A 16499-nucleotide genomic window follows, 5' to 3' on the forward strand; every position below is an offset into this window, starting at 1 on the left:
AAGAGTGAATATATCAAACAAATTGGCAACTGTTTCTCTTGAAAAAAAAAAAATTTTAAATATACTTTCTCCTAGGCATGAAGGCATTTTTCCCAAGGTTGCCTAATTTGCAGGGGGAAGAATGTGTATGTGTATATAGGTACATGTGTGTGTGAAAGTTATTTTAAAAGCACCAAATGAGATTATGTATTTATTATAAATAAATATATAATGTTTTATTATATGTTTATATAATATAAAAATTAAATAACTATAATAAATATATAATAAAATACTTGATTGCCCAACTTTAATATAGAATTAAAACCAATAATCTATTTCATTCATAATATGATATTCTAGTTGGAAAAAATTATTTACATTAAAATTATTATAGAAGTCTGAAATTCTATATAAGTTTTAAATCTAACACACTTTTACTAGGTTCATTTTAACTTTGAAAGTATAATTTGCTTTAATTGGTTCTCTTTATTATTTCCATGGACACCAAATATAGTGGATGCTGAAAACAGTAATGGGAACAACTGGAAGGAATGTTTGAAAGTGAAAGTGAAGTCACTCAGTCATGTCCAACTCTTTGTGATCCCATGGACTGTAGGCCACCAGGCTCCTCCGTCCATGGGATTTTCCAGGCAAGAGTACTGGAGTGGGGTGCCATTGCCTTCTCCAGAGGATCTTCCCAACCCAGGGATCGAACTCAGGTCTCCCGCGTTATAGGCAGACACTTTACCGTCTGAACCACTAGGGAAGTCCCATTTTCACTTTACAAATTTATAAAATTCCAAATTGTGCTTTACTTTCTGAATATAAAGTTTAAAATAAAATGGAGCACATGCCTGAAAAAGTAGTGACTAGCTTCCTTCTTTGGGAGAAGGAAGTAGTAGAGGCAGAGCAGAATGCCTGACAGAGTCATAACTAAATACATTTACTTTTGATATCTTGGCTCCCGTGGTTTCGCTGTCATGGATTTAATGTCAATATTCTCATTTTCTTTTTCTCTTCCTCTAAGTAAACCAATTTCATGAATACCAGTTCTATAGTCTTTTAAAAACTTTGTTTATAACAAGCTTTTATATGTTTCACTGTTCATTCTGAGTTATGCACAGGTTGCCTGTGCCATAAACGTTAGGTTTAAACATTCTATGGAGAATGCAGACAAAGGAATTTGGGAAAAGAAATTTCTTTTGTGCCTTGTTTCAAGTAATAGAGCCTTATTAATTATTGCATATTGATGTCATCAACTTATTGTTCTTTACCCACTTGCAAAGTAAATGTATGATTTTTCTGTTTGCACACACAGTCCCTTGGGTCTCAAGCTCTCTACACCAAGATTATGAATTAATTTTGCTACATGAGGTCATCTTTAGAGATTCTACAGACCTCAAGTCAGGATCACCAAGACAATTATAAGAGTTTGTTAACTATTTGTTGGTTGTGTTTCCTTTATAAAATTGATCCAGTTGATGTTTAAATATTATATTGCCATTTTCCAAAAAAAAAATTACCAGAGTAATAACCATATCCCAAGACAAAATGTGAAATGTTAATAATACAATTATCAAGACCGAGCTAAAGTTATCTTGTGAAATTTTTCTCCCTTGCTTACATCAGTCGGATTGATTGGATATTTCTGTAATCCTTATTTGGTGTGGACCCCACCTGAGTAACACCAATAATATGAATACAAATGGCAGGAGTAACTCATACCGTTTATATTTGAAATGAACTTTTTTATCACATAGTCATCAGATACATCTTGGTAAAATGTGGTTAGAACTGTTATGTCAGCTTTCTCACTTACTTCAAAAAGTGTGATATGTTCTCCATCTGTTATATGATCCCAAGCTAAATAGCTACACTTCGGATGTGTTCTTACTTAGGGCAGTGCTTTTATGAAGGTGTGCCATAAAAGCATCCAGGTGCCAGCAACCTGTCCACCTGGTTCCCGTTAAATTCGCTTCGAGGTGATGACATTTCAAATGTCACAGTATCTCTTAGAGCAGCCAATTGCATTAAATTATAAAATAACTGTGTTTTTCACTATACACCATATGCCTTGGAATTAGCAAACTGATTGAAGCAAACACAAAATCTTATGATCATGTATACTATGAAATGGTTTATGTTCTCTGAAAAAAATTAATAAATTGATTTCATTTATAAGCATGGCAAAATGTAAGTGGACTCTTCAGCTCTATGTAGGTCATAAATAAGACGACTGATTCATCTCATTGGGTTAATTCTAAAGAACATGAACTACACATTTCCCCTGTATTAGGTTCAAAATCCTTCAATCAGACTTAGGGCAATAATCAAAATGTTCACAGTCTGTCTAAAGTAGTATATTTAGGAGTAGTGACGAGGGTACATAGAGGGCCATGATGATTACTGAATGGCTTCAACTGAGAGAGTGCAGTATGTTAGGTAATAAAGTGAGAATCCAGAAAATAACAGGCTGGAAGGATAGGAATGTAATAAATTCAACATTAACATGAATAACTGAGAAGTCTTAGACTCGACCCAAAATACTAACCTCTCAAATACAGAATATGGAGATCTGACACCGTATAGGCTTAAAAGGTATGTTGTTACCTATAAGCCAATATGATCTTTAAGTGCATTGGTATTCTATTCACAAAGAAGAAAACACTACCATTCTCTGTTGTGTGTTGGTCAGGGCACACCTAGAATATTTCATTTACTTTGAGCACCAGCATTAACCAGAGATATTGACAAATGGAGGATCAAGGGGTCATGGGGTCCTGTCTTAAGACAAATAACCAGAGAGACTGGGATTATTGAAATGGAAAAAGAGAAGACACAGAAGGGGTTCAGTGGCTCTTTCCAAATCTTGGAAGCCTTGTCCTGTTGGGAAATGCAGTGTACTGGGTGGCTCCAGAGGTGCGAGATTAGAAGGACAAACGGAAAGTGTAAAGGGGCATCATTGGCACATAACTCACCTGTTAACAGTTAGCGGGCCGCCTCAGGAAACAGCGGGTTCAGTACTGGAGCTGTTTGCACAGAGGCCATTTGACCCTGGGATTTTTATAGTGGGCATTTGCTCTCTCAATGGAAGTAGGATAGAAGAGGTAATATTTAAGGTCCATTTCAGTTCTGCAATTCTTTGAATCCATGAATGGTCATTGTCTTGGAAAGGTGTATAAGGTTTAACCACTTTACTTCTTTGAGGAAAAGCAGAAGTAACGAGAAATTGAATACATTTATTTTACTGTATTTGAGCATAGTGAACAAAATGAGAACTTTCCATTTTTAGAGTACCGTATTTGTAATTAAATGTCCTCTTACAACTGTCTGTTACCTTCAGATAGCATGAAATTCGAAATGACCTGGACTACATTTTGAAAAGTAAAGTTGAAAATAAGCAATTTTAAGCATAAGCAGACTTGTGTTAACCCTACTTTTTTTTTAAAACCAGAGCCTAAAACCTTGAGGGGTTTTGTTCATAAGGCAGAGAAAAACACAGCTGGCACTGTAGCAAGCGTTCAGGGCATCAGACAATTGGTGGCATTGTTGAAAATGTAATTCATTAGTTGATAAGGCAGTTTAGTGAATAATATCCAGCAAGTTTATTAAACATTACAGTTTAAAAGAATGCTTTCACATTATTTGGGTGAGTGTTCTGTGTTGAGTGTCTGGTGTTCTTATTAAAAGAACAAGATTTTGGAATCGAGTCCATAAGTTGTAGGCATCTTTGCTAGGAAATACACTACTAGTCTATTAATTTGAATGCTTGATTCTGAAAGAATGTGTCTTTGTATTCTAAAACACCATATGATGGGACAGCACCTGCCATCCCAAACCACAATGTGTCTGCATTATTAAACACCATTTGTGATGCTGCTGGAAGAAATTCGAGGATTGAAAGGCTCAGAAGAGAAGCTCTACATTGTAAACATTTCTTGACAGTTTTTCTGCTTGGAACAGGATTATGTCTACAGCAAAAGCAGTGACCCCAGGGATAAAAGCTCTCCCTGTTCTGGAAAACACACCTTCCCCTCAAATGTGGTAGCACTAATGTTTCTTTTCTCCAGACCTTGACCTTGTAAATCTGCCTTGTTTCAACCTCCTATTCCTGTAGTATAAATACAAGGTTTTCACAAACAGACATTCATAAACGAGCACGCCCAGAGGCTCATACATTCACAGTGCCTTGGACAGAGTTGGCGGTGGCTACAGTTAGTGTCACAGCCATCTGACAGGGTCACAGTCTGAATCCCTCTTTCTGACCTGACAGAGGACGAATGGGCGCTGCTGGCCACAAGGGGAGTTGAGTGAGAGAGGATGGAAACAGCTCAAGTCACCAGGCTAGGCTGATGGATGGGGGATTCTTACGATCCTAGAGAATAAAGGGCACACGACCCAGACTACCACCAAACTTCTAGAATAATCACAAAACTTCTAGACTAACCACCAAACTTCCAGAGTAACCACCAAACTTCCAGAAAGTCTTATGAGGAAGCAGATCTGTCATGGCTGTGAGTTTAACTTTCGCCCCCATTATGGCAGCCGTCAGCTTTGACGAACTTGTCCCATGGAACACGGTTCGTCAGCTTTGATGAACTTGTCCCATGGAACACGGTTCGTCAGCTTTGATGAACTTAACACACCCCGGGGAATGCTGTGCAGTTGACCCAAATGGTCCCGCAATGACTGAAGTAGCATTTGCCCAGTTATATTCATCCTTTGGGTGAAAACTAAAGCCTCTGAATTTCCCATGCAAGGTGCTGTTGGGCACAATGACTGTATGTAAAACTCTTCCTTCCGGCTTTGTGCACACTTAAGGTTGGAGGGCATGGGGAGGCGGTTGAAGGGAGACAGGTAAGCAGAGGAAAAGTAGGTCAACATTGCTTCTCGCCACTTCATTATTAATTCAGCTACAGATTCTCTCTCCCTTCTCTCTGCTCCACAGACAGCCAGCACCCCGAGCCAATGCCGCCCCTCACCGCCTCCTGGCTCCCATCAGGCCAACCAAGTGGATAAACCCAGGCAAACAGAAGGAGGATCTTTTAGGACAAGCTGTGTTCATTACTTAGAAACAGCATCGATATGTGCACGTTGTTTTCTCAAGGAATAGATGCAGAGATGGAAAGATTCATTGTTAAATTACTGCCTCGTAGCTGATCCCAGTATTAAATGTTTGGTATTGTTTTGTCCTCAGAGCTTTATACCCTGTAAGAGGGCATAGCGGCCCACTCCAGTATTCTTGCATGGAGAATCTCATGGACAGAGGAGCCTGGTGGGCTGCAGTCCATGGGGTCGCAAAGAGTCACACACGACTGAAGCGACTTAGCACACGCACTGAGCTTTATAATATAGTTGTTACCCTGTTTGCTCTCAGGGATCTTGAGTCCAAATACACCCAGAATTTGAATCACAAGGCTTAGGCTTTTAGTTTCATCTTTGCCTCAGGAAGAAAAGTAATTATAATAAGTAAATGTTCTTGTTACATAACAACGTATCAATAACTTGCTTAGTGCTTATGTCTTTATCACAAAGTGGAATTAACAAACCTACTCTTTAATCTTTCCCCAAGGATGTGGCAAAGCTGAATATTTTTTTAAAAGGATATTCAATAAAAATCAAACTGAAGAAAAACATTTTTCCATGGTAAGAATAAAAAAAAGATCAGAGTGACCACTTGTAAGAAGGCTGTTTGCAGATAGACTGTGGAAGAGTGAGGTGAGACACCTCAAATCTGCCAAACCTAAACAGTGAGCAACAGGATGCTAATTTTGAGAAAATGGAATGAAAGTCACGGACCGTCCAAATCGACAAGGATGAGCCCAGCACAGTTACCACCACCCATCGTTGGTTAAGAAGCTGGTGGGGAGCGGTAGTCCCGGTTGAGTGGTCGAGCACCTCCCTTTCTGGACGTGGAGACCAGTCCCCTCCGGGGCAGTGGGCGCAGTTGCTGCCCGAGCTTCTGGGCTGGGCACAGCACCTGGAGACACGGGGCAGGATCGACAGTTTTTATTCTCTGTTTCCGTTTTCCTCCAGAGCTCTCAGCATGGCGGCTCCTCCACTTCACTTGCATCCACCAAAGTCTGCAGCTCGATGGACGAGAACGACGGACCCGGAGAAGGTGGTAAGCTTGGGATGTGGTGTCCGAGGAGAAGGCGTATCTTGTACCCAGACGGAGAATGGGTTGGCTAAATTTAGTCCAGGAAACTGACATTTCTCCAGCAGAATGACCCTGAAGCAGCTCAGGGTCATTGCAAGGGGGTGGGACCGAACGTGGCTCTCACCAGGGGTGGTATCTGCTCTCTGGGGCTGGAAAGAGGGAGTCAGCCAAATGTGGAGACCTCTCCCACCCTCCAAAGGTGTAAGCATTCTTAGAAGGCCAGCTCTTGCTCTCCTTGCAAATAAAAGGGGCTAACTGTTGCCTTTGTTTTCCAAATTCGGTGCACTTCTATAACAAGAGAGACATGTTGACTCTTTTTGACTGAGATAGCCCTGCAGAGGCACTAAGACTTCAGTAAAGTCAAATGCGAACATCTGGCTTTACAAAAAGACTGAATTGATGGCAAATGGCAAAAATATTCTTTGGACCTCCCTCGAATTCACTTTAGAAAGTGGTCATGTGACTCGGGTTATGGAATGAGTGTTTCCTGCTAACTCCTGAAATGTTTTGGATGAGCCTTTCCTGCCCTCTGCATCTTAGTTTTTCTTCTATGAAATGGAGATTTTATCCTAATACATGCTTGTTTCCTCCCTGGAGGTTACTGTCAGGCTAAAATCAATTATGGGAAAGTATTTAGGAACTCAGGTATAAAACTGATACAATCAAGTTAGAGAACCAGTACCCCTTATTTGTTTGAAGGGATAGGATTTAATTTTCCAATAAAGTCCCACTTGGGGGAAACACTTCATTATGTTACATGCGATACATGACTGACCCAAGGATTATTTCCTGACTACCATGCAATATCAGACTTTTTTGGTATTTCCAGAAGGATGAAATTCAGCCATCCAGAAGTCTTCTTTTGTTCCAATGTGTTTTATTTACTTAATGAAACAAAATGGTCCTTGACTAAGCCCGTGGCTACGTCTTCTTAATCAGAGGCCTAAAAGATACATTTTTATATAGTCAGGGGGGGAAAAAACCAAGCCATGTGCTCCAGATGGTGTCCCCTTCATGGAAACACAGAAGCATCTCCTTCCATTTCCCATCTGAAACCGGACTTGCCTCCAACAGACAAGGATGGTTAATTTTATTATCCGTGCAGGAAAGAGCCTTAAGACCGTGTCATCCGAGAGATGTTTTGTAAATTCGGGTGCTTTACAGTGGCTTTGAAACTTCTCCAGCCATCTCCTGTAATAACCATAAGCCAGACAAAAATCTCTAGGCTGCATCTTTCAGACGGAGGCAAAATGACGGCTTCTTTGGGGTGAGGTGGAGCAGCGAGTGGAGGAAAGGCTCCAGCTCCCGCTTTCTTCAGAGGCCTCTGAGATGGCTTCTAGGGGGTTAAAAGTAAAAGCTCACCTTTAAAGAGGTTGCAGAGTGCCAAGGACAAAAGCAGCAGCAGCAAATGCCCTACATTTGTACAATACTTTCCAGAAATCCCATCCACTCAAGCATCCAGAGTGGTGCAGGGTGGAGATGATCGCAAAACAGAGTAGATAAAGGTCCTATAGCAGATGCCTGCCAGCTGTGAGCTTCTACTGACCGTTCTCCAGCCCTGCAGACTAAACTCAATGAGAACACGAAAATTGCCCAGAAAGCCCTTTTGCCACCTAAGGTTTTAATTTTATTTTGAGAAGAAATGTTTAGTCTTGGTTTGTGATTAAAGGTCAGAGAAGGAGCACATTTAGAAAACGCACTAGGCTTCCACCACATTTTGTATTCAGGTTGCCTGAGGGAGAAGCCAGGATTTATAACTTTAAAGCATGTAAATTTTAGAGCCCGGCTATAAAAGGCTTTTTATACCCCTAAGATGTTAAAGGTTATCCACGATATTTATGTGACCTAAGTGTGGCTTATTTAGTTTTATGACCTTAGATATTTAAAGCATTATTAGGCATTTGTAAAATATTTCAAAATGCATTTTAAGGGGGAAAATGCGTTGTGTTAGTGGCACTAACATAATTGAAACTACAAAACTGTTCTGTTCGCAGACATAATAGATACTGCAATTTTAACTCAACATCTGCTACGCAGGTTGCTGGTGAGAACATTTGTCCAAAATCTGCTCATTGATACTGGGGAGGGGCGGTGATCAGTGCTTAGTTCTAACATAAGGAATTTTACGGAGATCTCTATTTCAGGATGTAGTAAAGCTAAGTGTCCAAACAGCAGGCATTTTTCATGCTTGTATGGTGTCAAGCGGTCCAGAGTCCCTTACAAACTGCATTTTCCTCCCTACCTAGGAATGTCATGTCCCTGAACACCATGGGTATTCATAAATGCTATTGATCAGATTGGCATGAAATGAAAAGCAAAACTTCCTCCTCAGACAACCCGCTTCAGCAGAAAGCATTAGCTGGTCTTACATAGGTGGGAGTGGACCCCGTAGATTTTACATTTCCTTTTAGTTGATCATTTGTCTTAGTAGAAACAGTTGATTATACAATGTCAGCAAGGGGCTAGGGGTGGGAGACTGGCCTGCCTGTCCAGAAAATGACATATTGATTCTGAATCAGTGCCAGTCTATTAGATGATACTTCTAAACGTCTCCTAGGCACTACATCTGTGTTCCCTTTTCTACCAATAAAAACATACTAATGATTCTTTCAGAAGTGTCGGAGGAAGGCTTCCAGATTCCAGCCACAATAACAGAACGATATAAAGTCGGAAGGACAATAGGAGATGGAAATTTTGCTGTTGTCAAGGAATGTGTAGAAAGGTGAGAAAGATATCATTTGCATCGAGCTTTAAAGGAAACACTTGGGGTTATGTTTTCCGAGATTGTGTCTTTATTTGCGGTCTGAGGCACATATGGAATAGGTTAATGTCTCAACTCCAGATGTTAAAAAAAAAATGTAAAAGAAAGAACAGCTCATCTAACAACAGACTTGAAAAATGTAGTGATTTCTGGGGGGACAATCTATAAATTAAGAGCTTTGATTTTTCTTTTTAATGTACTCAGCAAAATGTTGCCAGCTCTTTCAGGTAAGTCCTTTTATTTTGTTTAAAAAAAAAAAAAAGCTTAATCGTTTTTTCTACATTTTTGGGAGACATTTTGTAAATGTCAGAACATTCTTAGGTGTATTGATATATTTCTCACATGTATATGTCATAAAATTAAATATAAGAACTTCGAAAAGCTTCACAATGCAACTGTACTGATCCCCACAAAAAATAGCATTTAATACATTAAAATGTTTTAAAATGAATGAGCCAGGCCCCCTTATGGGCCAAAGGGGAGGGCTTAGAGTGAAAGGTTTATCCCTAGGATCTCAGTACTTAATCAAGGACAGTAGCAGGGGCTACTAGTTGGAGAAGTTACAAGTTATAGTTATAGCCCAGATTAAGGCCGCCTCAAAACCTGAGCCCAGCTCTAGATTTGAAATTCCTTACTTCAGGAGGACCCAATCGGCCAGCAGCTTCTTCTCAGGGCTGGTGAGCAGGGTATTGGAGAGCCGGAGGCACGTGCCTCGCTCCTTAAGGGAGCGTGTCCGCTGGCTTCCAGGGGCTGGCTGGGGTGAGCATCTTCTTCCCCAGTGCTTTTTTCCGGCCTGCGCGCCCGAGGAGTTCTCAACACAAAGGCTCTAAGCTCTGCCTCCGTTTGAAGTAGATGCCTCAGACTAAAAGTTCTAACCTGCAGAGCCCGGAACTTATTTTTCTGCAAGGCCTTTGACTTAGAAACAAAGATTCAAGTCACTTTGGAGCTGGACGTCTGCCTGGGCCTCAGACACGAGGGTCCTGAGTTTGGCCAGTGTCTACTGAATTGCTTCCCTTCACCCTCTGCCTGACTAAGGCAGTGGAGCCCCCGTTAGGCTCCCCTGGAGCAGTGGGTCTCACACTGGGCCCCTCCCAGCCTACCAGCTGGGCCAAGCCATTCCTGCGGACGTGGTGGCACCCCGCCTCGAGCAGCCACTCCTTGGTGGGGAGAGGCGTGAGTGAGAAGCAGCTTGAGAATCGCCTTAGCTGACCCTCCCAGGCCCTCTTCCCCCTCCTCCTCTCCGCCCCACTCCCACCACAAAGCTGGACAGTTTGCTGCATGACTGACAAACATAGAAAATGCCCCACTACTTTTCTGGGCCTCACGCCTCCCCAGACAGGAGCAGCCACTGTTTACTGAATGTAAACTATATACAAGGGCCTTAACTGAGGATATTTTATTGACCTATCATAATAATACCATGGTGTTGGAACTATTTCCATTTTATATAAAGAACGCCTGAAGAAGCTAATTGCCCGTCAATAAGCGCTCAGATAGTTAAGTATTTCTATTTGGCAAGGCATGGATGCTAGTTCAGCTCCAAACCCCGCGCCACTGGAGCACTCTGCTCCACCCTCCTCTGCCTCCAACCAGGCCCGAAGTCACACACATCACGTTTGTCCCTGTACAAAGGAGACAGAAGTGAAATCGGGAAAGCCATTCTCACAGTAATGGGTGGAAGTGTGTGTGTATGTGATTTTGTTTTTCATTGTGCTTTTACTGATAGGAAAGCCAACCCCTTTAAATGTAATGTGTGCTGCAGCAGAAAACCCCGTGTTTGGCATCGCGGTGCTCTTCCCCCGCGGGGGCCTGGTTCCCTGCCAGGGGCATCATCTGTTAAGTCTGGCGTGTGCCTGTCCTCTGATCACGATGGCATCTTAGTCCCACGGCCCTGGTCTTCCCGGATAGAAATTTCTCATTTCTTCATCCCGGATTAATTTCTTTATTTCTGGTTTAGACTGCGTTCGTTTTGTAGGAGTTTGCATCTCGGGTCTCCTCGTACGCGCCTTCAGAGTCTAAGCACCAGGTTGCTCCCGAAGTGTTAGTATTCAGCTCCCACTGAACCAGGACATATGGCAGCTGCCCCCTCTCCTCAGAAGTATCCCGGAACAATCTGTTAATACTTTCCAGAGGTCCAGGAAAATAAAAGGGGGCTAAGAATGTTGAGTGGCACACACTGCTTGTGTGGGGACTTTATGCCATATTTGGAAGGATGGATGTGGATGAACAAGAGCAGGTCTACCCCTCCTGTTAATAGTGATCCGTCACAGGGGAGGGTTTCCTGCAACAATGGATGCGGTGACATCGCATCCCTCCCCCGATTCTGTGTCAACACATCCCATCCTGGGGTCTGCCAGGTCCATTTCGGTTTCTGCCTGTATCCCTGTAGCGCTGTCTTCAGTGGCCTCGGGAGCCCTTAGGATGTGCTGAAGGATGCTGGCGAACTTTAGAAGCTGTTTTGTAGAGCCTTTCAAGGCCTCAAAGAAAACTCACAAGGCTGAAATGCGCTAAGAAGAGGTCCGAGGATGGACAGAGGGCTTGAGATGAGGTGCCCTTCGTCCTTGGCTGCCTGGCTCTGTGTGGATTATTACCAGTCAAGCCACGGGTACCAGTAATGCGGTTGTGAGCAGGCATGGTGTCTCGGGTGGCTCCCGGCCCTCCTCCCCACCTGACTGCTTGCATGTTTTGGCAGCACAGGATTCAACTGGGTTAAAACTGTAGCTGCTCATGATTCCCTCTCTCCCTGCTCCACCTGGAGACGCAAAGAACTACACGTTGAGGGCTTCCCCAGTGGTCCAGTGGTTAGGGGTCTGCCCGGCAGTGCAGGGGACGCCAGTTCAATCCCTGGTCTGGGACGATCCCACATGCCACGGAGTGGCTAAGCCTGTGCACCCCAACTACTGAGCCAGCGCTCTGGAGCCCACGAGCCATAACTACTGAAGCCCATGTGCCCAAAGCCCATGCTCTGTAACAGGAGAAGCCACTACAATGAGAAGACCACGCACCTCAATGAAGGGTAGCCCCTGCTCACCACAGCTAGAGAAAGTCTTTGAGTAGCAAAGAACACCCAGCACAGTCAAAAAAATAAATAAATAAAATTAATAGGATATTAATAGGATAAAATAAAAGAACTACACGTTGAAAGCATTGGCTCTGGCAATGGTGTGAGACAGGCCCAAACCCAAAGAACGAGCTGAGACTGCAGTATCAGCGACATGGGTGCATCCACCTAGAAAGTCCTCAGACGTTTGAAGAACTGTACACCTGTAATTGGAGGCATTTGCTTCTGAAGTGAGATTTGGAGGATGAGTCAATGGGAAGGATTTTAAGTGTCTCTCAGCTGACAGTGTGCTTTCCTCCCTAAGGATGCTCTGACCCCTGATAGCCACAGGGCCCAAGTTCAAATTCAAAATACAGCTCCACTCCGGAGATGTCACAAGACGCTTCTGGGGTGCCTCCGTTCTCTGCTCACAGAGGAGGCCCTGATTCAGCTTTAATTACTGGGTAAGCAAAGGTTGCTGTGGACTCACTCCTCAAGGAGACAGGGTCTCCCTGTCATGTCCTAAGCGCCACCAGCCTCTGGAGTTCTCCCAGCTCCACCAACGTGCTTGGAGGCCCTGCTAGTTCAGGCCTCTCCTGGCATTTCCGGGGCACAAAGAGAGTCACACCGCCGCTCTGCTTGAGGACCTCACCCATAAGCAAAGGATCGCCATGACAGTCAATAAAGGCTGCGGCAGAAGAATGCCTGGGAAACCATGTTTCCTCTTCCACATAATCTTCATAAAAATTATCAAAACAGAGCAAACAACAAAAATCCCTTTGGTCCAGCGTGCCCTTTTCATTAGCATTCTGCAGCCCTCCAGGGCTGAGGGAAGCGGTGAGAAGACTGTCCTGGGGCCCGGAATCATCGCGTTAAACAAGATAGCGTTCTCCAAACCATCATCAGTACAACCCTGAAAGGCTAGATTTAGTTCCAATTTGTAAAGTTCAGACATTTCTCCCTAGTAGTTCGAGCTCTAGCCTGGAGTCAAACTGAATAGGAACGTGACCTTACAAACTGAGCTCCTACGGACAAGGAGGAAAACCAGGCTTGTCTCGTGCTGCCACTTTGGCTTTGGCCTTTGAGGTTTCTATGATTGCAGGAACGGTCAAGGCTATAATTTCAGGAACATACGAGCAAACGGCCTGGATGTTCCCCAGCAACCCAGGTGTCTTCTGTCCTCTACACACTGAACTGTAGACTCCTTGAGGTCAAAGGCCAGGTCTCTTATCACCCGTGCAGCCGACAAAGAACCACGCGCCTGCTTACTGGATGCTGACACGGGCACAGCGGTCCTCAGAGTTTAGAGTATGGAGGAAGGCAGATACTTTGTTTGAGGTTTTATTTCTTGCCAAATGTTTTCTTTTACCAACTGAAAGCAAGCCATGACGTGTTTATTCTTACGGTGGACATTTAATCCTAACACCTGTTTTTAGTCTTATATTCCAGATTCATCCCCTTTCCTTATAAACATGCATTTCTAGTAATTAAGGATTTTATTATGACTTTATAGTTCTATTCTCAAAGAATGCAGGAAAAAAAAAAAAACTTGCAGTATTAATTTTGGTGGTTCCTCCACAGGGCTCTTTGTCTGATACAAAATGTGGGTAAATCTGAGTGAGTGTTGACTCCTATTTTGTAAGATTCTGGGTAGTCAGCCCACAAGGGCCTCTTCCTAGGAAGCTATAGGCCGCTGCAGCCCAGCTTTGCTTGCATTTTGCCCCTCAGCTGTAGGCTCAGCACGCAACCTGGTTGCCTGGTGTCCTGGAAGCCAACACGCTCACTTATTTGCTCGGGATTTTGCTGCTTGTGTGTCTGGCTGTAGAGGAGGAGTCAGCCTGCCTGGGTCCCACTCCAGCTTTCTGTTTTGAGTATAGCAAAGCTTTAATGTTGCTCATTCCAGGGAAATGGAGGATCAGGTGGTAACCGTGGGGAAGAGACAGCCAAGAAATTTCCGCTCTTCTAACCAGCACCTTCCCAAACACTGTCTTACCTCTCTTGCCCTGCCCGGTACTGCTGGCTCTTATCAAAGCTTTCAGTCCTGGAATCCAGATTCCCTGCAATCAGATGAAACATCCCAGACTAGATTGGAAACTGCTCATATATTCCAGTCTCAGATTTGCTTTATTATAATTTTGTGTGTGATTTGTGAAATGCAGAACCCAGAAACACATCAGCTTTTAGTTTTCCTCTTGATTAAATATTTTCATGGTTGCGGATGAAACTCTTCAGAAGCCTCTTAAAAAGAGCCGCTTATAGAGTCCCTGCGATCCTTCTGTGATGTGAGTCTCCTGCATTGGCAGGCGGGTTTTTCACCACTGCTCCGCCTGGGAAGCCTCTAGACTTTCTCATTAGATACAATTATAACAGCTTGGTCAATGTTTATTTTATTCTGCAAGCTAGTACCCTGAAGGGTCCTGGAAGTGCAGTGGAAGGAGGAGTTTTAGAAGTAAACGACAGGAGGGTTTCCCTGGTGGTCCAGTGGCTGAGACGCCACACTCCCAACGCAGGCATCTGGGTTCGATCCACATGCCACAGCTAAAGACCCCACATGCCACAGCTAAGACCTGGCACAGCCAAGTAAATAAATAAGTATTTTAAAAAGAGAAGCAAACAACATGAATGGTTTCTAAAATGCTTGAAACACATTGTTACTATCTGGCCTCTTAATTTATAGGCACATCACTCTCTTGCTCTTACCATAACATCCGACTAGGAAATTCCCCTTTGATTCTCCAAAGTGAAACTTTTAAAACCCTATTTTGAAATTTTGTTCTTAATCAACTTCACTCCCATTGTATTCATTTGTATCCCTAAAATTGGCCTTTATCTACAGGCAAGAAGCTAAACTCTCTTGGTTTCCCAACTAGGTCTGAAGTAGAAATGATTGTGAAGTAGGGGTTCCTGATGATTGTTAAGTGTGCACGGTGTCCTTTGACAGTGGACCGTCACTATTGGCACTACAGTATCTTAGACATGTTCACATAAGTTAGTAGCTATTTAAAGGTTCGGTATGACTAAGCCCGCCCTCCCACGCCCACGACGGAGGACGGGCAGTGTTGGCTGGGCTGTATGAGAAGCAGAGACCCCAAGAACTCAAGTTCTGATTTTAGCACTGCCAGGTGGCTTTGGGAACATGAGCTGTTTATAACTGTCACCTCCATTTCATTTCTATTGAATGAGAGGGCCTATGGCTAAGACTCCACGCTCCAAATGCAGGGGGGCCTGGGTTTGATCCCTGGTCAAGGAACGTTAGATCCCAAATGCCACAACTAAGAGTTTGCAAGCTACAACTGAAGAACCTGGATACCACAACGAAGATCGAAGACCCCTCGTGCCACAGCAAAGACCCGGCACAGCCAAATAAATAAATATTTTTTTGAAAGGCTCAAGAGGTCACAGGATGCTCAGATAACGACTGTATCCCTTGCTATACTCCTTGAACACCTCATTCATGAGTTCTCCACCAGAACACACAGAGCTGCACACGGCCCAAGTCTAAAGAGGGTGAACTGCGTATTGAATGTTATCAGTGTGACCGTGAGAACCATTCAGAAAACTCACTTCTTGGATAACCCAAGAGAAATGGAGAAGGGCAGAAACTCACCCCTATTTCATGTCCACTTTAGAGGGAGGAACAGGGCATAGCCACCTGCAAGGAGGAGTTACCCACGGGGGCAGCAGCAGCAGTAAGTTTACTACAATTACGGCAGCTGTAACAGCTTGTGATGTTTCTGAGCTATCATGTTGGTTTTGTCCTTACACTTGGTCAACCCCTTAAAATTCACATATTTCTTTTAAAAACGGAAAACAGAATTTTTTACAAAATATTTACACCACGATGCCAGATCAATGGGGTACGAGTGAATCCTTAATAAGATGATTCAACACATCTGAAATTACATTTATTAAAAAAAAACAAAACTTCTTCTTTGCAGGTCGACTGCTAGGGAGTATGCTCTGAAAATTATCAAGAAAAGCAAGTGTCGAGGCAAAGTATGTATAAGGTTTTCTTCTTTTGAAAATATATTATTTTGGAGGTAGAAAGAAAAACACAAGATGAGCCCCCAAATAAACATAAGTTCACCCTGGGAGTTGTGTTTTGGTAAAGTAGAATGTTATATACTTATTAGGATATAATTTTATTCTATAAATATTCCTGGTATCAAAGTCAGATGAAATAATGGGATATTATTTCAGTTCCTTCCCTTTGTTCTTGTATTTACTTTTTCTCTTACTTTTGTGATCTAAGTTTCATTTCATCCTTCCACATTCAGAACCATGGTAGGTTCTGAAATTACAAGCATCTTCTAAGGACCTTCAATATCTTTTGACATTCTAGGCTATATGACAGAGAAGGCAATGGCAACCCACTCCAGTACTCTTGCCTGGAAAATCCCATGGACAGAGGAGCCTGGTGGGCTATAGTCCCTGGCTAAGAGTTGGACACGACTGAGCGACTTCACTTTCACTTTTCACTTTCATGCATTGGAGAAGGAAATGGCAACCCACTCCAGTGTTCTTGCCTGGAGAATCCCAGGGACGGGGGAGCCTGG

At 43.2% G+C, this 16499-nt stretch overlaps 1 protein-coding gene across 4 annotated transcripts in view; it reads left to right on the forward strand.

Annotated features, from left to right (window-relative positions):
• Positions 1-16499, forward strand: part of DCLK1 (doublecortin like kinase 1) — a 354905-nt gene that overhangs the window by 278373 nt on the left and 60033 nt on the right. For all 4 annotated transcript variants that reach the window (XM_027557410.1, XM_027557408.1, XM_027557409.1 and 1 more), the window contains 3 exons: positions 6019-6106; positions 8756-8864; positions 15882-15939. In XM_027557410.1, the coding sequence (XP_027413211.1) occupies positions 6019-6106; positions 8756-8864; positions 15882-15939 (255 nt within the window). The remainder of the gene's footprint in view (positions 1-6018; positions 6107-8755; positions 8865-15881; positions 15940-16499) is intronic.

The sequence above is a fragment of the Bos indicus x Bos taurus genome, chromosome 12, assembly GCF_003369695.1.
Source record: "Bos indicus x Bos taurus breed Angus x Brahman F1 hybrid chromosome 12, Bos_hybrid_MaternalHap_v2.0, whole genome shotgun sequence".
NCBI lineage: Eukaryota > Metazoa > Chordata > Mammalia > Artiodactyla > Bovidae > Bos > Bos indicus x Bos taurus.